The sequence below is a fragment of the Armigeres subalbatus genome, chromosome 2 (genome assembly GCF_024139115.2).
Source record: "Armigeres subalbatus isolate Guangzhou_Male chromosome 2, GZ_Asu_2, whole genome shotgun sequence".
In the NCBI taxonomy this organism is placed as follows: domain Eukaryota; kingdom Metazoa; phylum Arthropoda; class Insecta; order Diptera; family Culicidae; genus Armigeres; species Armigeres subalbatus.
In genome coordinates, this window is record NC_085140.1 from 201,256,231 (window position 1) to 201,283,062 (window position 26,832).

General features: G+C 35.7%; 1 protein-coding gene across 4 annotated transcripts in view; it reads right to left on the minus strand.

Annotated features, from left to right (window-relative positions):
* Positions 1-26,832, minus strand: part of LOC134211507 (CUGBP Elav-like family member 4) — a 563,053-nt gene that overhangs the window by 445,742 nt on the left and 90,479 nt on the right. For all 4 annotated transcript variants that reach the window (XM_062688403.1, XM_062688406.1, XM_062688404.1 and 1 more), the window contains exon 3: positions 24,575-24,623. In XM_062688403.1, coding sequence (XP_062544387.1) covers positions 24,575-24,623 — 49 coding nt within the window. The remainder of the gene's footprint in view (positions 1-24,574; positions 24,624-26,832) is intronic.

Sequence of the window (26,832 nt, forward strand, 5' to 3'; positions counted from 1 at the left end):
TTTTGAAAAATTTCAAAATTCAGCCATTGAAATTTTTAAAATTTTCAAAGTCAAACATATTTTCAAAACTTCGAAGAAATAGATTTTTTTTTAATTTTCAGAATTCTTGGTAAATTCATAACATAAACAAAATTTATTTTGAAGAACATATTTATTAGAGAAATTTATTAGATAATTAATATGTATTTAGATTTTTTTTTATTTAAATTTTTATGTTTCAAATTTTTCGGAATTTCCAATTTTCTGATAATTACATTTTTTCCAAACGTTCAAAACCCTCGAATTTGTTTTATCTAAATAATAAACAATTTAATGTTTTAAAGTATTTAAAATTCCACAAAAATAGATTTAAAAATTACAAGATTTTTAGAACTTTTCGATATTTTAAAATTGTTAAACTAATTATTTTTTCTCACTTAATTTTTTAGAACAAAATATTTTCAAAATATTTAAAATTATCAAAACATTCAAAAATTCGCTTGTTTTATTTTAGAGATCGAAAAAGTAAAAAAAAATCAAAATTTTAAATATAAAAAGTTTAAATAAGCAAAGATTTCAATTTTTTTTTCTATTTTCTATTTTGAATTATTTTTTACTTTTTCTGTAGAAATGATTTAAAATTATTATTTTCGAAAGCTATAAAAATGGGCCATCCACAAAGTACATCCCGCTCTTAGGGGGGAGGGGGGGGTTTCCGAGCAGCGTGGCGACTCATACAAAAATTTTAGAGTTTCAATACAAAAAGTGTGACGAAGGGGGGAGGGGGGGGGGGGTGAAAATCGCCAGTTTTTGCGTGACGTACTTTATGGATCTTCCCAAATTACAGACATTTCTTAAATTTAATGATTAAAAAAAAGTTTATAAATAAGTAAGGGGTCGTACACATATTACGTAAGCAGTTATGGGGGGAGGGGGGTCGGTCGTTTTCTTACGCTCCATATAAATAAAAAATCATTTGTATGAAAAAAATCTTACATGGGGGGAGAGGGGGTCGAAAACCCCAGAAAAATTGTTTACGTAATAAGTGTACGACCCCTAAATCTATTTTTTTCATAGGCTTTAGATATCTCAAAAAATTTTAAATTTCAACTGTTTTAAGAATTTAAAAAATATGAGGGGTTTCAAAAGTTTATAAATTTAAAAAGTTTCAAAAGATCCCTAAAAACAGCCCATTTTTTTTTAAATTTTCGAGATTTCTGACGTTTTAAGATTTTAATTCCTAAAATGTCAGAAATTTAAAAAATTGGCTGATTTTAGGAATCTTGTTTATTTTTAAATTCCAAACAAAAATTAGAGCAAAATTCATAAATATTTCAAAAATTCTCCAAAATGTAAAATTCGCAAAATTTTTACAATTTTCAAAACAAAAACTCAAAGGTGCAGCCCAATCGGGTTGTACGCAAAGGTGACGTAGGACTACGTAGCTATTCAAAATTGATAGTATTTGCCATAATAATTTGTGTCGTTTTATTAACTTTGAGCAAACTGCTCGGAGGCCAACTGAATAAAGAAGTCGAATAGTTGTTCCGAGTTGGATGGACTCTAACCGTGGAATTAACATGACTCATTGGCCGCTGAAGCCACTCGACTGGCTTTCAGTCGGGACATCACAATCCTTACTTTGCCACGAACGCTTACATCGCGGGCGAAGATCAAAAGTTGCATCTAAATATATTTGTGTTTGGTTTCACGCCACTTCTGATTCTGCTTATTTCTCCTTTATTTCGGCCATTTTTGAGGATGGTGTCTTCCAAAGGTCTTTATGCATACAAAAGAAGGTTGATCCGACAATCCGATATGAACTTTCTTCAAAGTGCAAAACTCAATCGTAACTAATAAATTTGATAGCGCAGTGGAGGGAGATGATGCAATTAATTTGAACGGGTGGAATCACTAACAGCAACCAAGCTACCACGCTAAACCCGATGCCGCCGAAACAATCCATTTTCGCAATTAACTCTTTCTTTCCATAAAATACTGGTCCTGAGAAGAACCAATTTTCTTTTCCCAATGCGTCTTTCCAATAACTAACTGCATCCAAATGCTTGACAGCACCTTGCGTTGAAATTGTCCGACCGCCTTCGTGCTGCTGTATCCGCTCCGCTGCATCGAATGTCGAGCCGAATCCCGATCAAAACGACTCGCGCGCGCCGAATAGCAGCTTTCTTGGATTTAATAAATTAAGCCCGTTAGCCCCGCCACTTTGTGATCTGATATGGGTGTGAATATAATGTGCACTCATAACGATTAATGAAGGGGCGGGGCTAATGGAATTACTTTATTAGATATAAGAAAGCTGCTTTTCGGCGCGCGCGAGCCATTTCGATCGGGATTTCGCAGACAACGGACCGTTCGGAGAATGACAAATTCTAAGAATCCTATGAAATTTTCTCGATTCTGAATTTGGTTATGAGATGTAGTTTATCTTAGATGTGTATTGTTACGAGGAATAACAGCAGAAATTTCACTCAAGACGAAGTTTCTCCATATTACCAATTATTATCTCTTGCCATCTGTCTGTCCGAGCGACGTTCACCGATGGGTGGTTGCTGTAGAAAGTTTCCACTGAGGTAGCGTCTTCATTAATTTTATACAAAAGAAGGTTGATCCGACTATCCAAAATAAACTTTCTTCAAAGTGCAAAACTCAATCGTAAATAGCGAATTTGATAGCGCGTCGGAGGGAGATGATGTAGTAAATTTGAATGGATGGAATCACTAACACCAACCAAACTACCACGCCAAACCCGATGCCACAGAAACAGTCCATTTTCGCAATTAACTCTTTCTTTTCGTAAAATGTTGGTCTTGAGAAGAACCAATTTCTTTCCCCAATGTTCCTTTCCAACTAACTGACACCACAATTTGTAATAAATTTTCAGCATCGGCACTGGCGGTGCGGGATCGCCACAGTGCTATTTTTATGGTCAAACTTTTCTTCATATGAAATTCGGGTTCGTTGAGGTTGAATGATCTGCAGCAACACATCGAGCACCACCACCAATGCGATGGATTTCCTTTGAAAATGTGATTAGCGCCTCCGCGATGCTGTGTCCGCTCCACTGCGATCGCTTTGATGCGTCTGCTCTGCGTAAAATCTTGTTCAAACTGAGGATTAGATCCAAACCCGCAAGTGATTGATTTTTGATGTCTGTGCTAGTGATGCATGTACGTGATTGGTTGGTTGACCTATTTCTAAACTTTTTATTAATTTTTGATAATAAATAGTTAAAATTCAGTATTTTCATATAAATACAAAGAAGCGTTGACTCATCCTTGATCGAATGGTCCAAAAACATTGAAAATCCATCGAGAAACGGCTTAGATATTAAAGTTCAAAGTCTATCATATTTTCGTGACGGTCCCCGATTTTCGCAATCGTAAAGTGTACCCCAATATAGAAAACACAGACGTAGTCCTACGTCAAAAAAAACATAAATTTTATTCATTTTCCTTCTTTTATTTTTCTTCTTCTGAAGTCAGCTGTTTTTTAATGTAAAATGACGGGACGACATGCTATTGCTTTGTCTAGCGTCTTAAAAATGTACAAAAGTCATTACACACATAAATATTTAAACTCTCCTCCATCCATACTCCTAAGATTTGTAACCCCTGCTTTAGCCTGGTCCCTAAGTTGAAGTTTTCATAAATTAAAATGGAAACCCATTTGTTAATCAGGGTTGGTGTGCTCAATGGAAAAAGATATGTATGTACATTTACTCATCTGCAATAAGGAGTTTTCGATAGCTGAGTGTTCCAAAAACGAAAAAAACAAACTAAAACATACTTTTACCGCAACAACACCAAACCCCAATACAAATCCACTCTGTTTACCCACAAGGAACACGCCGTGTAACAAAACCTCAAAAGCCCAATATTGAATCGACCGACGGACACGGATGTCACACACATCTCCTCGCAGCTGGCCTCTCGTCACCTATGATATTTATTCGATGACACATCAACAACACCCATTGATGACAGCAGCAGCAGCAGCACTGATCTCACACGGCGCAAAACAACTCAGTCAGGCCGGCACTGTATCGAATCGACGTTGTTGGGACCGATAACGAAGCGACGACGACGGTTGGGCGGCGGATGTTTGTTCGTCGCCGTAAATTTATCGACATCTTCCCGGAGCTGTCGGAAGTGGTTCACCGGACACCGGCTCCGAACGAAGGAGGGGAGCAGAAAAAGAAACCCACCCCCGCACAAAAAAAAGGAAGGGGACTCCTGGACCAGAGATAATGCGTTTCCACGCACGCACACGGCCGGACCGGATGGGTTTCTTTGTTTCGGTTCGACGGAGGGAGGGTTTCCACATCCAACATCGCCTAATCGAACTGTGGGGTGGGAGGTATTGATTTTTTCTTGTGTGTGCGGTATCTCACCGTAACCAGCCACTAACCCATATTAAGAGACGAGATCCGCTCCGTTTGACCGCCGGAGCTGGAGCACGTGCGCTTGTTCGTCGTTGCTGGCGAGTGGCGGTGGATGTGTGTCATGTGATTTTGTTCGACAGATAATAAAATCAATTCAAATAAAGATCGCTTGGGGAGAAAAGGATGCTCCTTCCGATGCGATATTGGCCGCAGCCGCCACTGAGTGCGGGGCGGGTTGAAAAGGGATGCTTTTGTCCTAATTTGATGAAAGACTTAAAGTCTTTCGTTTGAAGTGCGGGGAACTAGCCCTGTCTGATTGAAAAACTCCCAATAGACGGGTGACGGACGGAAAGGAGCGGACTGGTTGGAGGTTGTCGTCTGTGCGGAATTGACAGCCGGAAATGGTTATTTTTTCTCTGATTAGATGAAAGCATTTCCACTGTAAACTTTTTCGGGATTTTCTTGTGAGGTATTTTTTATTTCGGACAATGGAAAACAAAAAATATAGGATTTTGCTCTCTTCGTTGCTAGAATCGGACAAATGAATTCCGGGATAGCAAAAAAGCTTAGATTTCAAGAATGAATGGATTGGGATCGAATTGGCACATTACGGATACCACAAATTAAATTAGGATCACGTTTGTGTTACCTGAGTTGCTCACACTTCAAAGGTTGAGGAAATTCCTAGAATTAGCTTCTTCTCACAGCTGTGTTACTTGTTCATGGTGGTTTGTTCGATGACCTCCAAATGTTTTTAATCGAAACGGGTCTATACGTATTCAATGGAGGATGTCAATGCTGAGGAGTAAAATAGTAATAAATTGTAATTATCAGCCAGTCTATGAAAGGTTGGTTGGATTAGCTGTAGAAATACTTTATGAAGCGTCAAGTAGCAATGTCTTTGTTGGAAATGTAATGCCAAAACAGAAAGGAAATAGCAAAAGACTGAATAGAAGCGAAGTATTCTCCTCATTGCCATTGAATGTACAATAACTATGGGAACTAAATCACACCATCAAGCCACACATGAAACATTCACAATCACTTTTCAGATAAATTCTACATTCATGGTAAAGAATAGTTTTCTACCTGTCGGACGATCTCACACTCCCGATTAAGTTCTTCGGTGTATACAACCACATCCTGTCCACCTGTTTAGGTCACCAACTCGGAAGACTTCATCGCAAGGGACGAGAACCGCACCATTTGGAGAAACTCCACCCAGTCAGCACCGAACCGTCGAATTCCATCGGATGAATAATATATGAAAATAAATAATTTGCTATCAATTTGCACTGATGAGGACCCTGAAAGTTTTATAAGATGCTGAAATAAGTGGCACCCTTTACCAGCAGTAGTTAGGTACCACTCCTCCTCGTTCTAAAAGGGGAAAGTGTGTACGAGTGTGTTTGTGGAAGAAGAGAAAGTTTTCCCTGAAATGGAAAATTCGCAAAGATTCGGTGAATGGGAACCGGAGACCCATTTCTTATCAGTGCCACTGCGTCTGACGGTTGAACGCTTGTTTGGGAATGCAAAACGTCTTCCTTCGTTTGAGGAGTAGTCATAAATTCATCATCTTCATTGAGCGACAGCATGATTGACATTTTGGCATCTACATATGATAAAATTTTCATCGGAATGTCCTTTCGTAGGGGTACGTGTTAATGAATCATTCACAGAAATTGGACAAAACAAAGAACAAAACCAATATTTATTTTGTCTTTTTAATCTCTTGATATTTTGTGTTTGGAAATTGCAGATTTACAGATTTCTGAACAGCTGAGCCAATTGGTTAAAAATTATGCAAACTTTTGTTCATATTAAACAGTTGAATAAGCATAGCATCGCACACCCTTAATCCCCGCCCAAGCAAAGGGTTTATCGATCCGTAGTTTTAAAGTTCCCTGCAGCGAGGGAATGATTAGGGTTCCCCTGTCGAACGAGGGTACCCTGCCAATTAGCCCCTGCCTCCATGACGGGTAGGAACCTCACACAATAGTGCGCAATGCCGGGCATTCAGCAGAGAACGCGAGTCCAGAAAGGCTCGGCTACCCGTCCGTCAGCGGCATCGGTAGTCTTCAATCTTCATTAGATACATATATCCCTCGTTTGAGTTGGGATCCTTACTGTGATGTGATGTCTGCCAGGATGATGTGGAACTCGTAAAACCTGTTACTCGCGGTACGTGGAAATGGGGTGAGGAGTGTGTGTGGTTGTGACATGCGAGAAGTAAGGAACATGCCATAATTGCCTTAATCCTTTCCCTCGCTTCTTCAGTCCCGGCACCGCACAGGTGATCCATGCTGCGGGGCTCGAGTGCCACTATTTCAGTTTCTCCGGCGTAGAGAAAGCTGTCAGCATGACTGATAATTTGATGAAATTAGGATTGCTGTAGTTACCGAAGCCGTCGTGTTTCTTCTGCTGAAACGAATATCGACCACGACGAGAAGGGTGTACTTCACTGGCTTTGGCTTCGAGGACTCTGCCTTCACGCCATGGTGAGGAGATCTTGTTGATGTCGATGGCGTAGCATAAGACTCTGAACGGGAGCTGCATATCTTTATGTTTATAGAGCACTAGTTGGTGAAGTGCTTCAACGAATTGCTTGACTGATGTTGGCATGCGATTGGCCTCCGGCGAATAGATTGGATGCTCAAATTGAAATCGTTGCACGGGATGAAGTGATTTAGAAAGAATAGGATTAAACTGTCATTAGCAGGTGTTGTTGGGAATAATTCTTGCTTGAACCTTAAGTGTTGACAGACTTCAGTAGAAAGGGATACTCGACCGCTATCGAAGCATCACTAATTATTCATGGCGTCAGCGATTTTTTTTTTTATTTTCCGCAACCTGTTTATTAAATGCAATCTCTGCAAAGTGCACAAAGCTTACACGCGCACGCGGTATAAATTAATTGGCTTACTCACCATTTGATTCAAGATAAGAACAAAAACCCTTCGGGCGAGTGCGTAACAACTTGAGTCCTTTGAAATTGCCTCCATTCCGTCAGCAATTGAACCTATGCTGTTGCGTCTGGCGTCTATGGCAAAGCGCTCATTGCTCCAATGACTCTAATGTTAACAGATTAATTTTTACGGCGCTTTGTTCCCCGACCGATAAAATGCATAATTTTGCATTATAAATAATTGCCTTCAATCAAGAAGGACTCAACAGTCAGTGTTTTGTGAAACAGCAAAAAAAAAGCTTGGTATAAATCCCCACACATCGATGATCGACAGAACCGCCACCACGGTTTGGGTGCAATCGCTTTGATGTGCAGAATAGTCCTGGTCCCCGCTCAGCAGTACCACGGATACGGACTGATTGAAAGCGGGCGTTGGGCTTGGAATGTGCAGCGAAATTTCCACACATTACTCGCCTGATTGCAGCCATTAGTGATGAATGGTTGGTAACCTGGCGCACTAAGCACATATCCGAAGCATCCGGCCTTTGCCATCTGGTACTGTGGGATTATGGTGTGGAACAATCGGGCAAACAGACGATGACTCGGAATTGCATCGGCAGATTCGGAAATGAAGTTATTGGAAAAGTGTGCTCGACGGTCGATATGAATTCAAGTTTTGCGATTTTTACAGCGCACTCTGTGCTTTGTATTTTGCGTTTTTAAATTTTCAATTATTAAAGATCTACCTGGAGGTAAAACATCTTTAAAAATAACTGAATAATGTCAAGAGTTAAACTAAAAACTAAAGAAGGAAACATTTTATGATCTTAAGCATTTAATTTCTTATAATCCATATTTAAAATTGTTTTTAAAATGCATCGCCTTGCATTCCATAACATGCACTGCTGATCTTCAAAGCACGTTAAACCTTAAAATGTAAAATGTAAACCTTAATATCGACCCACGGCTGGATTTGGGGGGGTGGGGATTGGCCTCAGGCTAAAATTACTTACTTTAGCTTTTGAACTTTCAAGATTTTGAGCTGTATGACTTGTATCATGGTTACGTCTAGCTGACTACTATTTGGACTGCAATGCAAAACTATTGAATTTAACTTTTTGAGTCATGTGTATCAAACACTACTGACTGCGGTGTTTTAAACTTCATCTAAACTATAACAAATACAATTTGAGAGGAATGGACCCGATAGGGAGACCGAACATTCGAACCATAAACCTTAAGCAAAGTAAGAACAGAATTTAGAATGTTTGAAGGTTTTTAAACAGGTTTAAAGCTTTCAGCGAGCATTTCGCTTTTTGCAGTAAGCTGCACATTACCCAGCGGACCAGCGAACAATGTCTATTGGCTCTGGGAAACGCTTTTTCATTTTGGAAAAGCGTTTCCCGAAAATTTATGCGACTGAGGTTGTAGTCGAACTCACACTCACACAGTAAGCACAATGCGACTGAATATATGCCGACAATAACCACACGGCCACGAAGCCCATTAAAAAGTTTTAAAACGTGGTGGAATTTTAAAAAATTGACAAAAAATTTGAAAGTTTTTAAAAACTTGAAAGTTATAGAGTTTTAGAAAATTTTGGATTTTTTTAAAAAAGTTTTTGGGGTTTCTTTTCGAATTAAAAGAAAATTAAATTTAAAAGTTCAAAAGTTATTTCTGAATTTCGAAAAAAAAATCTTAAATATTTTTCTTTTAATTTTTTGGAAATTTAAAATGTTTGATAATTTTTGCAATTTGTGAACAAAAGTTTAAATAAAACTGTTTGAGGTCTTAAACATTATTTTGAAAGTTCGTTACTATAAAATCTGCTACCATTGTATGAATTCGTGCAGTTAGAAGCGGAAAAGAATATGCAAAAACTTAAACGATTGAAGTTATTCAAGTCAGGCGATTTAGTGGGCCACTTGAGTATTTCACAAAATTTTCAATATGGGCCAGTGATGAATATGAATGGAGACTGGATGAAACCTGTGGAGAACTATGACATTCCTTACAACATATATGAACCATCACGTATGGTTTGGGATGTCGGAGGTCCCACTGTTCGAGACGGTTCCATAAAATTCTACACAGATGGCTCAAAAATAGGAAAAAAAAAAACGGAGCAGGAATCTTCGGCCCTGGAATAGCGATCTCAGTGGCAATGGGAAACTATCCAACGGTGTTCCAAGCGGAGATTTTTGCTATAATGAAATGTGCTAATATCTGTGTGGAAAGGAAATATAGATATGCAAATATTTGTATTTTCACAGATAGTCAAGCGGCACTCAAAGCGTTGAGTAGCTTTAAATGTACGTCAAAACTTGTCTGGGACTGCATTCTTTCATTGCGAAAGGTGTGCCAAGAGAACTCCGTAAATCTGTACTGGGTTCCAGGGCACTGTGGCATTGGAGGTAATGAAAAGGCAGACGAGCTTGCGAAACGAGGTTCAAATACACAGTTTATTGGCCCAGAACCTTTCTGCGGTATATCATACTGTACCATAAAAATGGAATTAAAATCCTGGGAAGCACAAAGGTTGATGACCAATTGGTTGGTTGCCGAAAAGTGTGCTCAATCAAAGAGATTTATAATTCCCAATGTTAAAGTAACCGAAAAGCTCTTGGAGCTCAGCAAGAGAGCTCTTTGCACCTTCACTGGCCTAATAACCGGACACTGCCCGAGCAGATATCACTTGAAAATATTGGCCAGATTCAGAATGATATCTGTCGTTTCTGTAACATGGAACGTGAAACCTCGGAACATCTGCTTTGCAGTTGTGATGCATTGTACAAGGGTAGATCTAAATTTCTAAATAGTGGCTTTATGCAACCAGGAGATATTTGGACTGCAAATCCTGGAAAGGTAGTGGGTTTTATTTACTCAATTATACCGGACTGGGAAAATACGCGTCTTAGGTTGTTTACTTGACAAATGGTGATCAACCTAGAAGATGCGAATAGTTAATAGTAATCAGGGGTATACCACAAAAGTTCAACTCAATGGACGCAGTGGTTCTACGCCCCAACAAAAAAAAAAAATAATAAAAAAACAGAATGTTTTAAGAATTTATATTTTTGAGGGCCTTCAACATTTTGGAAAATTTTGATAGTTTAAAAACTTCAAATATTCAATCTCTCATAAGTTCTGAAAAAAAAAATTAACAAAAATTCAAACTTTTTAAAATTTTACAATTTTTAAAATTCTTAAAATTGTGAAAAAATTTGGGTTTTTTTATTTTTTATTTTATTTTTATTTTTTCTAAGGGTATTGCTAACAATCAAAACTTTTCAAAACTTCAAAGTTTTTCAAAATTGAATTTTTTTAATTTCTTTTTGTTTTCTTTAAAAAATTATATTTTTTTCAAATCTTTCAAATTTTTTAAAAGTTTCAAGTTTTAAAATTTTTCAAAACCCTTAAATTTAATTGTTTTTACAGATTTTCCAGTTTTTCAATCTTGAATTTTTTCTGATTTTTTAATATTTTCAAATCTAATGAATTTTATGAAATTTTTAAACTTCCTGAACATTCGATTTTTTTTTTAATTTTCTTATTTTTTTACTTCTAAATATAGTGCTAAGCCGATTTTTTCACTCTCTGGTATTTCTCTCTCTGCACCCGATTTCATCTACCCCAAATTTTGAAACGTTTTCGAGCCGATTTTGCCCGTCGCAAAAATTTGAAAATTTTGGTCCTTCACCCCAAAAAACAAGAATTTGCATAAAATTACTTCCACCCTCTGTGTTTTTGTTCATACAAGCCTTTTTTGCTTTCCTAGGCATATTTGTGGTCCATATTTGTGGAAAAAATTCAAAAACTGATGAAAAAATCAGATTTTGTCATATTTCCTATTTTGTCACCCCAAAATAAACGACGAAAGATATAAAAACGGGATTTTTATGTATCGCATTTTTTTGTTTTCAATGTTTTGAAACTGTTAATAAAACTCAAATTTAATGAAATTAAAATTTTCCGTCCGAATTTTGAAATTCAACTTTTCAAAATTCACAAATAAAAAAAAATCAAGATCTCGATTTTTCAATTGTTTTCAAGTTTATAACTTTTAAAGATTTTTAAAAATTTAAAAAATTAAAAGTTTCAAATATTTTTTGATATTTTTTATTTTTTCTCTTTAGGTTTTAATGTTTTAAAATTGCAAAATTTTTCAAATTTATCTGTTTAATTTTTTTTTGCGGTTGGACTTTTTTTTAACATATTAATAATTTTGTTTTAAATTTATTTAATTTTCAATTCAGTTTTTTCATTTGTTCTACTGGTCTCCGAAAAGTCAAGGGGGGGGGGGGATAATAAAAAATGAATATGAAAATGAAAAAAAATCAAAAAACTCCTCGGATTTGTTAAAGAATCTTTTGAAAATCCTCAAAATTATCCGAATTTCATTTTGTTGCCCCCTAAAAATATTATTTTTTGGCAAAAAAATCCGGATGGGGGGGAACAAAATAGATTTTAAATATTTGTATCGGACTAATTAAATTAAATTGTTTATTTTCAAAGTTTTTAAATTTGCCAAATTTTTACAGTTCTCATATTTGTTAAATTCTTGAAATGTGAAACTATTTCGATTTTATGGAAATTTTGAACATTTAAAATTTTCCATATTTTTGAAATTTTTCCAATATTTAATTAATTTAAACCTTTTTAATTTTTTATATTGTTAAAAAAATTTAAACTTTTTATATTTACAATTTTTAAAACTTTTTAATTTTTTATTTATAATGTTTTCATAAATTATATAAAAAATTCAAATTTCTCAATAGCCCAAAATATAATTTTTCCCAATTTGAGCAATTTTTCAAAAATTTTGGATTCCCTTTTTAAATTTTCAAACTATTTAATGTATGAAATTATTTCATTTTTTCAGTTTAACGCATTTTTCATTTTTATTTCCATTTCTCTTTTTTGTTTTGTAAATTTCATTTAGTTTTTGAACTTTTTCAAACATCTTATTTGTTCCAATTTTTATATTTGTTTTCAAATTTATAGATTTGAAAATATTAACAGTAAAAAAACTACAGTAATATTCCCCTGGTGAGCTTTAGGGTTTAAAATAGAAAATGAGACAAAATCGTTAAAAAATTTAAATTTTTCAATTTGTTTCACTGATATGAATCAGTTCATGCCTTGGAAAGCCAAAATACTTGAACGGAACTCGCAATTTCTTGTCGAAAAAGGCTTACAAAATTCTTTACTCAGAAACGATTCATAATAAACCACAGGCGGTGAAAGTTTTTCCATAAAAATCATTCTTGTTGCGGCATCATTTACAAAAATAAAAAGAACGACGGAAATCGGGTCGAGAACGTGATAAAATCGGGGCTAGACGAAATTGGGTCAATACGGTATTTTTTTTTTATTTTAAAATTTGCTATACCTACCTATTTTTAGTTTTTATAACTTTTGTTCAATTTATTTCAGAATTTTCTAATTTTTTCAATATCTTCAATTTTGTTAAATTAAAAAAAAAATATTTTTTTTAATTGTGAAAATGTAAATTTTTCAATTTTAATTTATTTTTTGACGTAGGACTATGTCTGTCGTCGTTTCCAGATTTACAATATTTTTTTATCATTCGTTCCAGGATGAGCCAACGCTTCTTTGTATTTTTATAAAAATACTGATTCTAAACTTTTTATTATTGATAATTGATAAAAAGTTTAGAAATGGGGGAACCAACCACTCACGTACATGCATCGCAAGCACAGACATCAACAACAAGCAACTTGCGGGTTTGGCTCAAATCCTCAGTTTGAACAAACTTTCATGCAGAGCTGACGCAGCAGAGCGTCTTAGCTTGGTCTCTGTTAGTGATTCCATCCTTTGAAACAAATTTATGCATCATTTCTCTCCGTCACGCGTTTGGGATTCTGCTACCGAAGGGCAACTTTCTGTCATCGCCAAACGATCAAGATTTGCACTTTGAAGAAAATTTATCTCGGATCTAACTCCTTTGCATAAAATGGTGACCCGGAAGAAATCGATTTTTACCCATTGTCAATCTCTAACAGAAACAAAACCAAAGAATCTTACCAGAAACAGCTAAATCGATGAAGGCGCCACCTTAGTGTAAAATTTTGTTTAGCTGCTTCTAGTGTTCGAAAAGGCGCATTCATGAAAATAAGGAGAAAATTCGAAACCTCAGCCGAATAGTCTGTTTGACTGGGTGAAGATTTTTCCAACGGTCAGAACCTCTTCCTGGATAATTAGTTTTAGTCCTGAAAAGGACTGTTTGCAATTAATTCTTGAACTTCTTTTCACTTTTGCACCGGCGCGAAAGTATAGGTGGAAAGTGTAAGAAGAAAGTGCAATGTCGCAACAGATGGCTGAGAAACAAATAGTTCATACTGAAACTTTCGAAAGAGTGAAAGATCAATGTTGATAAAGAGACACAAACTATAATGACAAATACCATCCATTTCGCATAGCTACATAAAACTTCAAAGTTTTTCAAAATAGAATTTTTTTAATTTCTTTTTGTTTTCCTAAAAAAATTATATTTTTTTCAAATCTTTCAAATTTTTTAAAAGTTTCAAGTTTTAAAATTTTTCAAAACCCTTAAATTTAATTGTTTTTACAGATTTTCCAATTTTGCAATCTTGAATTTTTTCTGATTTTTTAATATTTTCAAATCTAATGAATTTTATGAAATTTTTAAACTTCCTGAACATTCGATTTTTTTTTAATTTTCTTATTTTTTACTTCTAAATATAGTGCTAAGCCGATTTTTCACTCTCTGGTATTTCTCTCTCTGCATCCGATTTCATCTACCCCAAATTTTGAAACGCTTTCGAGCCGATTTTGCCTGTCGCAAAAATTTGGAAATTTTGGTCCTTCACCCCAAAAACAAGAATTTGCATAAAATTACTTCCACCCTTTGTGTTTTTGTTCATACAAGCCTTTTTGCTTTCCTAGGCATATTTGTGGTCCATATTTGTGGAAAAATTCAAAAACTGATGAAAAAATCAGATTTTGTCTTATTTCCTATTTTGTCACCCCAAAATAAACGACGAAAGATATAAAACAGGATTTTTATGTATCGCATTTTTTGTTTTCAATGTTTTGAAATTGTTAATAAAACTCAAATTTAATGAAATTAAAATTTTCCGTCCGAATTTTGAAATTCAACTTTTCAAAATTCACAAATAAAAAAATCAAGATCTCGATTTTCAATTGTTTTCAAGTTTATAACTTTTAAAGATTTTTAAAAATTTAAAAATTAAAAGTTTCAAATATTTTTGATATTTTTATTTTTCTCTTTAGGTTTTAATGTTTTAAAATTGCAAAATTTTTCAAATTTATCTGTTTAATTTTTTTTGCGGTTGGACTTTTTTAACATATTAATAATTTTGTTTTAAATTTATTTAATTTTCAATTCAGTTTTTCATTTGTTCTACTGGTCTCCGAAAAGTCAAGGGGGGATAATAAAAATGAATATGAAAATGAAAAAATCAAAAACTCCTCGGATTTGTTCAAGAATGTTTTGAAAATCCTCAAAATTATCCGTATTTAATTTTGTTGCCCCTAAAAATATTATTTTTGGCAAAAAATCCGGATGGGGGAACAAAATAGATTTTAAATATTTGTATCGGACTAATTAAATTAAATTGTTTATTTTCAAAGTTTTAAATTTGCCAAATTTTTACAGTTCTAATATTTGTTAAATTCTTTAAATGTGAAACTATTTCAATTTTATAGAAATTTTAAACATTTAAAATTTTACATATTTTTGAAATTTATCCAATTTTTTATTTAAAAAAGTTTAAACCTTTTTAAATTTTTATATTGTTAAAAAAATTTAAACTTTTTATATTTACAATTTTTAAAACTTTTCAATTTTTTATTTATAATGTTTTCATAAATTATATAAAAAATTAAAATTTCTCAATAGCCCAAAATATTTTTTTTTCCAATTTGAGCAATTTTTTCAAAAATTTTGGATTCCCTTTTTTAAATTTTCAAACTATTTAATGAATGAAATTATTTCATTTTTTTTTCAGTTTAACGCATTTTTCATTTTTATTTCCATTTCTCTTTTTTGTTCTGTAAATTTCATTTAGTTTTCAAACTTTTTCAAACATCTTATTTGTTTCTATTTTTATATTTGTTTTCAAATTTATAGATTTGAAAATATTAACAGTAAAAAAACTACAGTAATATTCCCCTGGTGAGTTTTAGGGTTTAAAATAGAAAATGAGACAAAATCGTAGCAAAAATTTCAATTTTTAAATTTGTTTCACTGATATGAAAGCCAAAATACTTGAACGGAATTCACAATTTCTTGTCGAAAAAGGCTTACAAAATTCTTTACTCCGAAACGATTCATAATAAACCACAGGCGGTGAAAGTTTTTCCATAAAAATCATTGTTGTTGCGGCACCATTTACAAAAATAAAAAGAATGACGGAAAACGGGTTGAAAACGTGATAAAATCAGGGCTAGACGAAATTGGGTCAATACGGTATTTTTTTATTTTAAAATTTGCTATACCTACCTATTTTTAGTTTTTATAACTTTTGTTCAATTTATTTCAGAATTTTCTAATTTTTCAATATCTTCAATTTTGTTAAATTAAAAAAAATATTTTTTTAATTGTGAAAATGTAAATTTTCAATTTTAATTTATTTTTTGACGTAGGACTATGTCTGTCGTCGTTTCCAGATTTACAATATTTTTTATCATTCGTTCCAGGATGAGCCAACGCTTCTTTGTATTTTTATAAAATACTGATTCTAAACTTTTATTATTGATAATTGATAAAAAGTTTAGAAATGGGGGAACCAACCACTCACGTATATGCATCGCAAGCACAGACATCAACAACAAGCAACTTGCGGGTTTGGCTCAAATCCTCAGTTTGAACAAACTTTCATGCAGAGCTGACGCAGCAGAGCGTCTTAGCTTGGTCTCTGTTAGTGATTCCATCCTTTGAAACAAATTTATGCATCATTTCTCTCCGTCACGCGATTGGGATTCTGCTACCGAAGGGCAACTTTCTGTCATCGCCAAACGATTATGGTTTGCACTTTGAAGAAAATTTATCTCGGATCTAACTCCTTTGCATAAAATGGTGACCCATTTTTTTACCCATTGTCAATCTTTAACAGAAACAAAACCAAAGAATCTTACCAGATACAGCTAAATCGATGAAGGCGCCACCTGTAAGTGTAAAATGTTGTTTAGCTGCTTCTAGTGTTCGAAAAGGCGCATTCATGAAAATAAGGAGAAAATTCGAAACCTCAGCCGAATAGTCTGTTTGACTGGGTGAAGATTTTTTCCAACGGTCAGAACCTCTTCCTGGATAAATAGCTTCAGTCCTGAAAATGACTGTTTGCAATTAATTCTTGAACTTCTTTTTACTTTTGCACCGACGCGAAAGTATAGGTGGAAAGTGTAAGAAGAAAGTGCAATGTCGCAACAGATGGCTGAGAAACAAATAGTTCATACTGAAACTTTCGAAAGAGTGAAAGATCAATGTTGATAAAGAGACACAAACTATAATGACAAATACCATCCATTTCGCATAGCTACGTAGTCCTACGTCAATTTTGCGTACAACCCGATTGGGCTGCACCTTTGAGTTTTTAGTTTTCCAACTTTTTCAAATATCTCAAACTTTTTTTTTAATTCTCAATTTTTAGTTTTTTTTAGTTTTAAAATTCATCTTTTTTATGTCTTAAATTTTTCAAATTTTTTAAATTTCTTTAAATTTTCAAGGCAAAAATCTTTTTCTTTTAATTTCTCTAATAAAAAAAAATAACATACATTAATGTTTTAACTATTAATATTTGTCAAATTTCTCAATTCCACAGCCTTATATTTTATTTTATTTTGAAATATATAAAAAAAAATATTCGCTTTCGTATTTTTATTTTATTTTTTATTTATCTTATTTTTTTATTTTACGACTTTTAAAATCTTTTCAAGTGTTTAATGATTTCTTAATTCTTGATTTTTTACTTCCTATTTTTTAGTTTTAAGTTTCAAGTTAAAACAATTTTAAGCTCTTTTTAGTGGAATGTATTCAACCGTCTAAGACGAGTTAAGTACTCTCCATTTAATTCCACCAATTATTTCGATATCTTTGCAGATACGTATTTCGACCACAACGTATACGTATCTGCAAAGATATCGAAATAATTGGTGGAATTAAATGCAGAGTACTTAACTCGTCTTAGACGGCTTTTCAATTTGTTTTTGGAAAGATAAAAAGGTATTTAAAATTTCCTTACGTTTTTAAATTTTTTTTTATAAAAAATCTAACGCCATGCAAATTTTTAAATTTACTAGATTTTGAATATAAATTGCAATTATCGGCTTTCTTCCAAGCTTCGTAAACATTATCCCGTTGTGATCGAGCCTCCGTGGCATATGGCAATTCACGTTTCGTTTGCCCGACCTGGTCCAACCGTTCGCATCCATATGCACATCAGGAAGCAGCAGCAGCAGTAAAGGCAGCAGCAAAACTTTTGAATATTTTATGAGATTGTCAGTCATTTGCAGAAAACCTGTCGAACGTTTGTATGCGCGCACCCATGCTGCTACCGATGCCGACGATGTCGGTTGGCTCTGCCAGCAATAATGGGAGAAGGTGGGCACATTTAAAAAGTGCAACGCAACAGTTGGAAAAGCACTTCGACCGACGAGCGGGTTTTCACAAACCGCCACACCCGGAGCAGGTCCTCCGCCAGCAGACAGGTGATGTGTTTTTATGACTCTGGCGCAAAGTATGACTAACAAATCGGCGGAAGGAAGGGCGTGCGGTTGCAATACCGCAGACGATTGTTGCGCTGCCTCACATAGCATTGCATTTGGTTGGGGTTCGGGTTCGGATTCGCTCTGGCAGGGACTTGGGTGCCTGTCTGTGCTGCACAGCACCGCACGGACCCATCATCGGGAACTGGCGGAAAAAGCGATGATTGAAATTGACTGCGGTGAACGATTGTTTGCGGGAGCGGAAGTGGCCAAATTAAATTACGATTGATATTTCAACAGTTTCATTTCGCAGTCGCTTCCGGTTCGAGGTTTGGGAATGGGGCGGAGGGACTTCATCAATCGCAGAACACAGACAATGTTGTGACGGGGACAAACAGATCGGTTTGCATTCGGTTTGCAATATGGTGGATCATGAGGATTCAAGCTGTTGCACTGAAAACAACATTCATCAGGTTGCGACGAGTATGTTGCTTGTTTGATTACGAGCTTTAAAATGGAAATAGTTTATCATTTTAATTGTATCAACTGCCTGTCGAGGTTGATCTGATTTTGGATTTGCGCCTTGCAAGTGTAACTAAAATCCTCACCTTATTTGAGTAATCTTCGCCAGTAAACGACAAAGGCTCAGTACACAACCTCCAATAAAATCATTCGGCTGTAAATCTCGTGCACTGCCGTAAAGGTCCATCTAGATCTCGGCTAGAATCGCCTAATTCAACGCCGATGCGGAACAAAGTGGACATTAATCAGCTTGAGAGCAGCGAACGCCACAAACCTGAGAGCAATTCTTGTCCAGCGCCAAACTTTACAACCGTGCATTGTTATGCTGAGTTCTTCCTTTTTGGCCCATTACGTGAGATAATAAAAATCGTAAGGTGCGACCTTTTCTGCACAACGTAGAAGCAGCGCCACTCGTGACCGTCGAGAGGTTACTTAGGCAATAAAAAAAAGTAAAACAAAGAATGTTTTTCCGTGCCGGTCGTCGGAACGCCGCATCCGGAAGCACCGAAATTGACCCATAAAATATAGCCCCACGAAAATTAGCCATTTCCGTTGTTAAATGCAAACTCGTCACCCGGCCGCGTTCCGAATGTGTTTGTTGTGTGGAATTGGGTGAGTGGGTTTTGTAAATTTGTGGCGGAGATTCGCAACGACAAATGGAATGGTCAAAAAAGTTATCAAACTTCAGAACGGACAAGTTGGTGTTTCTTGTTGGAAGGAGCACCAAGATTAGGGTGTCTCAAAAGACAGTTGGAAAATTTAAGGTACATGTATTGCAAAGAGATTTCTAATAAAGTATCTACTTTAATGAAATTCGATGACTAAATTAATGAAATTTTAATTCAAAGATACCTTAAATTCGTTAGTTAGATTCCCGAATAAAAATTTGAGAATTCGTTCCACCCTAACTAAGAAACCGCGCGAACCTCGACACCATTAATTCAAATTATCTCATTTGCAGCGGAACTTGGTTGTATCACTAATTTTTCCACTTGTTATTTTTTCCCGCTTTTTTTTGTTGTTTGGTTCTTGTCTGCCATGAATTGTCGCGCTGAATTGCTGCTGGGCACATGGAGCATTGTTGTCGCCAGTGTGCTTCCATATCTGTTCGCTTCTCTCGGCCCAGTTCATGTGGCTCGTCCTGATTCGGGGTGTTATGCAAATTTCATGGGGCACTACTACTGGTCGTCGTCGTTGTCGTTACACCGGAATATGTATGCCCCCTGGTAAGTAATGTTCAGGCGAGTTGTACATCACCGTCGCCGCGATGGAGGGATAGATGACCGTGCGCGCCCTTTCGGCCCTCGTTCATGGTTGTGTAACTTTGAAACGGATTGGAATGTGCTCGTTGGAGCTGCTTTTTTATAGAGCGTAAAGATTTTTCAACTCCTAATGAGCAGTCATGAGAAAATAAAAAAAAGGTTGAAGGGAGTGAACTCGATTCAAATCGTCAGGCAAATGAGCAGGAAAAATGGTTTTGAATGGGAGACGGCTCCCAGGCATGGATCAATAAAATGTGAAAGAACGCGTATAAAAATGAAACGAAGGAACGAATTATATTGGGACGATAAAAACGAAACGGGGTGTGTAATGACTTTTTTGATCGTTCAATTCTTTGTTGTGAGGTCATTTGACATTCCGTTTGCTTTTGTGCAGGAAACCTTGGATGCTATCATCCATTTGGTGGGGATTCACAATTTAAAAACCAGTGAAAGATTGTATCCAAAGCATTTTGAGGACCTTTGCATAACACTTTTATGAATACTAAAGGAAAAAGGAACTCGTTTTAAAGACCCAAAACAACCGGGAATTTAAGTTGCTAAAGTAATATTTTCATCCGGATTAGAACGCCATTATGTTTGTAGTTCCATTCTTAATATGGTAATTCTTTTGATCGAAAAGATATCGCGCAATATAGCACACGGTTCATTCCCGTGCAAGCATAAACTTACAACTGAAGCCATATTATAATTTTCTGTAGAGATATGGGCTTCCTGAAGAGTGTTCTAGCATTTTTAATTGAATATAAAATTATCTTTTTCATTTTTCATCTTGTATAAAGGAAAACATTTTGCCTAGCCGACTCCTGAAATGTTATCAAAACATGCCATCAACCCAACATCTGTTGCCTCCTTTTGTCTGCATTCTTATTCCGTCAAACATCCCGATCCTATCTTCAGAATAAGGTCATTTGCCCGGAATTCATTTATCATGCACCGACCATAAAAAAATATCATCCGCTTTCTATCAACATACTCACACAATCTCTCCGTCTCGGATACGCATCTCGCACACAGACGCCACAGGTCCAACAGGCGACTTTTCTCCATCCAACTTTTCAACATCGTCGCCTCGAAGGCAACAAGACGGATCCGTCTTTGTCCACCCAACGTCGACATGGACGACCTTCCAGGCCCACAGAATCCCTCCAATTTGTAGTCCGGGTAGTCGCTGCCCACCCACCCAGGAGAACCCGTCCAACAAGCTCCAGACATCTCAGCCGAACCGAACCGTCGTCGGTCGGTTGGCCGTCGAGCCATTGTGCGTTCCAATATACGGGGAAGGAGTGTATATTTCGGTAATGTTTATGGAGATTTATTAGCATTCTCATAATTCTTCAACGCTTTTGTCGTCGCTCGGTTTCTACCTTTTCTGGTCGTTGTCCTTGTTGTCATCGCCAACCCAGAGGCTGGATGGCAGCAAGAGCAAAAAAAAACTTGTTTTGGACAAGCTTCGGCCCAATAATGTCGTCGAGCCTCGAGGAGCAAACGAGCGACGGAAAAAGGAAAACGAGCCCAAGATCGTTTGTTGCTTGGTTCGGTGTACATAAATTTTAATAACACAAGCAGGGGGAAGGACCTCTCCGAAGACACGGTTCGTCCTGCTGCGCTTCCTCTGGCAATTCACGTTGTCGGACTGGCAAAATATGGACCGGATGGAGACATGCTCTTAGCTCACATGCCAACTGCGGCCGTCTCCGGCAGAAAAAGTGGGACAATTTTCCCGATTTAGAGTAAAATGGTTGCCGTGTTTGCCAGATCCTGCCGAAGGCCGTTCGGAAAATAAATATAAAACGGCGCTGAATGGGGCCGGGGCAAACCAGAATCGCAGTTTACAGAACATTACTTTCTTATGTTGCGTTTTTTTTATATCTCCTCTTAACATAAGACGACTACAAAATTTTATCTTTTTAATTTAAGAGTGAAAAAAATGGCACGTTAGTTAAAATATATTACGAAAATTATTTCATTAACGTTTATGGACATGATGGCATTTTGACTGAGACGCGAAGTCAAGTACACGTGTACCCTCATTACAGACAGTATCGATGGCGAGCCGCCACCGCGTCGAGCTTGGGAGGAGGAAAAAAAAACGGTAGTGAAATGATGATCCAACGTGGAAAAAAATAATAATAACAGAAACGCCAACTATGTACGAGTCGGAGACATCGTGGTTGTCGTCGGTGGCGGCAGCTTTATCGAGGGTTCACTCCAACAAACGTTTATTGGCAATCAGCTTGTCGGTAATTAGGAAGATGAAAGCCCGACCCACGGTGACACGTGCCCCAAAACGGAGGCTACTGAATTTGGAGGACGAAGGACAAAGGCAAATGGTACGGACATGGTTTTCTGTCAACAGAAAAGCGATCCGGGTGTGTTCTGTGTTTGTTTATCGAAACGATGATGGTGCGTAGGCAACTGACTTCCTTTCAGATAAGTGACGGTGTTCGAAGACAGTTTGGATGGAATTTTGAATTATTAAAGGTCTTGAAACGAGGTCATACGAGCGCAACGAGCATAAATGAGTTTCAGCTGGTCCGAAGCTTTTATAAAATTTCGAGTCAATCGTAAAATTTTTATAATAAAAATTCTACGTAAAAAAAATTAACCAAATATGAACATGGTTTATGAACTTTCTATGGTAAAGAGAAATACAAAAATCATTTTCGGAACGTTTTGTAAAAGATTGTCAAATGTTAAAAAAATGTAAAATTTGTAAAATTTTGTAAAATTTGTAAAATTTGTAAAATTTGTAAAATTTGTAAAATTTGTAAAATTTGTAAAATTTGTAAAATTTGTGAATTTTGCAAATTTTGTAAATTTTGTAAATTTTGTAAATTTTGTAAATTTTGTAAATTTTGTAAATTTTGTAAATTTTGTAAATTTTGTAAAATTTGTAAAATTTGTAAAATTTGTAAAATTTGTAAAATTTGTAAAATTTGTAAAATTTGTAAATTTTGTAAATTTTGAAAATTTTGTAAATTTATAAATTTGTAAATTTGTAAATTTTGTAAATTTTAAAATTTGTAAATTTTGTAAATTTTGTAAATTTTGTAAATTTTATAAATTTTGTAAATTTTGTAAATTTTGTAAATTTTGTAAATTTTGTAAATTTTGTAAATTTTGTAAATTTTGTAAATTTTGTAAATTTTGTAAATTTTGTAAATTTTGTAAATTTTGTAAATTTTGTAAATTTTGTAAATTTTGTAAATTTTGTAAATTTTGTAAATTTTGTAAATTTTGTAAATTTTGTAAATTTTGTAAATTTTGTAAATTTTGTAAATTTTGTAAATTTTGTAAATTTTGTAAATTTTGTAAATTTTGTAAATTTTGCAAATTTTGTAAATTTTTGTAAATTTGTAAATTTGTCAATTTTGTAAATTATGTAAATTTCTACATATTGAAAATTTTGTAAATTTTGTAAATTTTGTAAATTTTGTAAATTTTGTAAATTTGTACATTTTGTAAATTTTGTAAATTTTGTAAATTTTGTAAATTTTGTAAATTTTGTAAATTTTGTAAATTTTGTAAATTTTGTAAATTTTGTAAATTTTGTAAATTTTGTAAATTTTGTAAATTTTGTAAATTTTGTAAATTTTGTAAATTTTGTAAATTTTGTAAATTTTGTAAATTTTGTAAATTTTGTAAATTTTGTAAATTTTGTAAATTTTGTAAATTTTGTAAATTTTGTAAATTTTGTAATTTTTGTAAATTTCAAAACTTTGTAATTTTCTGTATCCTGATTTTTGTTTCTATTTGTGTACTTTTGTAAAAGCTTTCAAAAGAAAAATGGGATCGAAATCGTTTCATTATGAACTCGTCGACTCTGCGATTCACAAATAAAAAAAAGTTCCTGCTTCATCTTTTCCGAAACAAAAGTCATTCACTTCAGCTTACCCAGCTTACAATCCAAACCATCACAGAGAAAAAACGAAGAAAAATCAGACAAACATCACAAATGCTCTGACTTTGTCACCAAAGTACACAAAAAGAAGATAAATTGCCTAGTTTCGTCGGCTTGAATCTGATTTAAATTTATGATTTTCGGTTTCTCTGCTTCCACTCTGCGATTTCCGCATCAAGCCGGGAGGGGGAAAAGAAAACTTTTTGATCCCCCACCGCCACCCTCGGGCCACAATCCAATTGTAAAACACAATTTAGCCTTCTGGAAGAAGAAAAAACGCGTCTCAGGAAGAAAAAAAGGGCAGCAAAGCCACCGACCGAGCGAATTACTTTTAATAAATGGAAAATCTTTGTTCAATTTCGCCAGAAAGTGCGAGTGTAACAGATAGCGTTATCCCAGCCTGTCGCCATTCATCTCGTCACGAGATTGCAAGCGTACTCTGAGTGCTGTTTCAGATGTTTTAGTTGGTCAAAGCGAATCGGATGACTCAAAATGAGATAAAAGCACGGACGAAAGCAATACGAAACCATCGACACTCGTTTTGGAGTTTGGGGTTGAATTTCTTCACCACAAACCCCTCCCCACCGTTGCGACTCGGATTACAGTTTTAATATAGCGGAATCAAACATGTTTTGATTGCTTTGAAAAAGGTTCATCGATTGTTAATATAGCATTGATAAATAAAGTTGATCCGATTGTGGAGTAAATGAGAAGTTTTTCAAAATTCACCACCAATCCCGGGGGCGATGGAATTTGTGCGAATCAAAGACAAATGATAAGAGAGGAATTCAAAACCGAAACGAAGCTGTATCGTAACCATCATGAAAAAGAGTTTGCTGAAGGAGCACAGAGAAAAAATGGTTCCAACTTACCACCGCGGTTCTCGCTATCCGCTGGCTTAACTTGAATAGCACGGTTCATCTGCAAAAAGAGGATTGAAAAATAAAATTAGTTGATAGTTTATGCGGCGGAATTGAGCAAATACTTTGGATCACGTTTGTCCAATTTAAGTACTTCCAAAGAGTTTGTTTTGCATCTGAAAGACCATGTCCTTAAAGTGTCGCTGCATCCCTTTTTTGTACAGAAAATCTTGACAAATGCGAAAAAAGCTGAATACTCAAATGTAAACTGTCATTCGAAAATAAATAAAACTCCAAACATGCGCTGTAATAAAATCCTATTAGCTATGGAGAGCATTATTTCCGTCCCATTCAAACACTGTTTCTGCAAAGCCGAGCAAGTAATTCAGAAAAACTTACTCAAAAGCTTTTAATGACTTCAGCCCAGTTTTAATTTATTTTCAATCTCTGCACAATCCCAGCTGCACCTTTCAGGCGTAGGCTTGAAAGACTTTTCAAACGGAAAGAGTAAAGTGGAATTATATTTCCTGCAAGGAAAATACGAGGAGCTGCCAACCAACGAACGTCGTCGCCATTGTGGAAAGCGCGCAAGGTGAATCCTTACAAAACACGGGGCCCTGATTGAATCGAGCGTCGGGCGCGGCGTGCCAACTGCCGAAGAACCAACGCAGCGGCGTCAGCATCCATTACAAGCCCAGTTGAGTAGTCGGGCGGGACCGAGCCGAGCGAGAGTAATTTTCATTTTAATCCTCCTTTACGTCATTCACAAAGCCGCAACAATGTTTTCGTTTCATTATAGAGAATTTTCGGTGTGTTATTTTCCCATTCCCAGATGATGACGATGAAAGCCACGGACGGAATCGCTCGCTCTATTTGGATGGATGTAAGCCGTCTTTGCACGGCGCGGTGCAAACCAGCCCCAGAAAGGTATAATGAGTGCTCTCGAGCAATATTTTATATGTTTTCGCTTGCTTTAGATAAATTTTAATAGTTATTTCATCATTTGCGCTCGCGCCAGGGTTTTGTGGCGAATAAAAAAGGGTGGGACGAGTTGCAGACGGTTTATTTCTTAATTTCTTCACGCTCGCGGGTTAATATTATCAAACGACGACGTAGTCGAATGAATGAAAATTTTGGGGAATATGGTCAAAAGTTTTTCTTCGCCTTCAGAGTCCTTCCCTAATGGGCGTTGGAACTGACAAACAGATATCTTACAGATTTCTTTTAAAATATGCGTTTGTTCATCAAAACTTATTCTAAATGCCGACTAAATATTGACGCTCAAATTTCACAAAGCTGTCAGCAGTGAATCCACGCGCGGGAACTTTTAGACCCCAACCCCATCCTCAACGTGAAAGTGGTTTTATTCCTATCGCACCACGCACTAAAGAGAGCTCCTGCAGCCGGCAACAGAAACCACAAACCACTCGCTCGTCGCTAGCCGTGTGGTTCGTTCTCGCCGGGCGGAAAGGCGGCAGGTTTTTATACAATTGAGAAAAGCGGTAGTAAAAGTGAATGTTTCTGAGAGTCGTAAACAAGAAGGGCTTTTATCTTATCGTCGCAAATAGCGGAGTAATTGAAGTCTGCTGATAAGTGGGATTGGTTTACGATTTACACGAGGGAGTGCGAGCGATACTGTGCGCGGACGCCCTGCTTAGGAGGGTAATGCGTTTTTGAATGGGGCTTGGTGGAATAAATTCATTTTTGTGTGGATATAAAAATATCGTGTTGCTTGCACGAGCTATATTTTCCCGTAAAAACAACTTTTATGGGTGGTAGAAAGTGATAGCAGGCATTTGCTTTGAGGAGAGATCCTTTTTGAAACACTGTGTCTCAAATTGATTTTTCTAACCATCGTGCAGCGCAAACTCTTCTACTAATATGTCTCCATTTGTCCTACAACCGTCATTTATCCGACCTTAAATAAATCTCGCAAATAGCCGTATTCTATTCATCCTTAATCCGTCCTCTTCATCCTATTTCGATTCTATTCGTTCTTCAACTGTTATCCAACCATCATACATGCGTTTTTTTTCTAATCAGCCATTTAAACGTGAGAAACCTTCTATTGCTGATAAATCCGCAATCACCAGGAATTGATTTGTCCAGATTTGCCTAGGCTTCGTTAGCTGACACCTTCATCATCGCCATGAATCAGTTCGGCATTCAGAATTTTGAGTGTGTGGAATCTTCATTGGTCTACGATTCCAACTTTATGGGGAATTTGTTGTGGAAGCCTCTCTGGTCGACAACACCAAGAATTGGTTCAA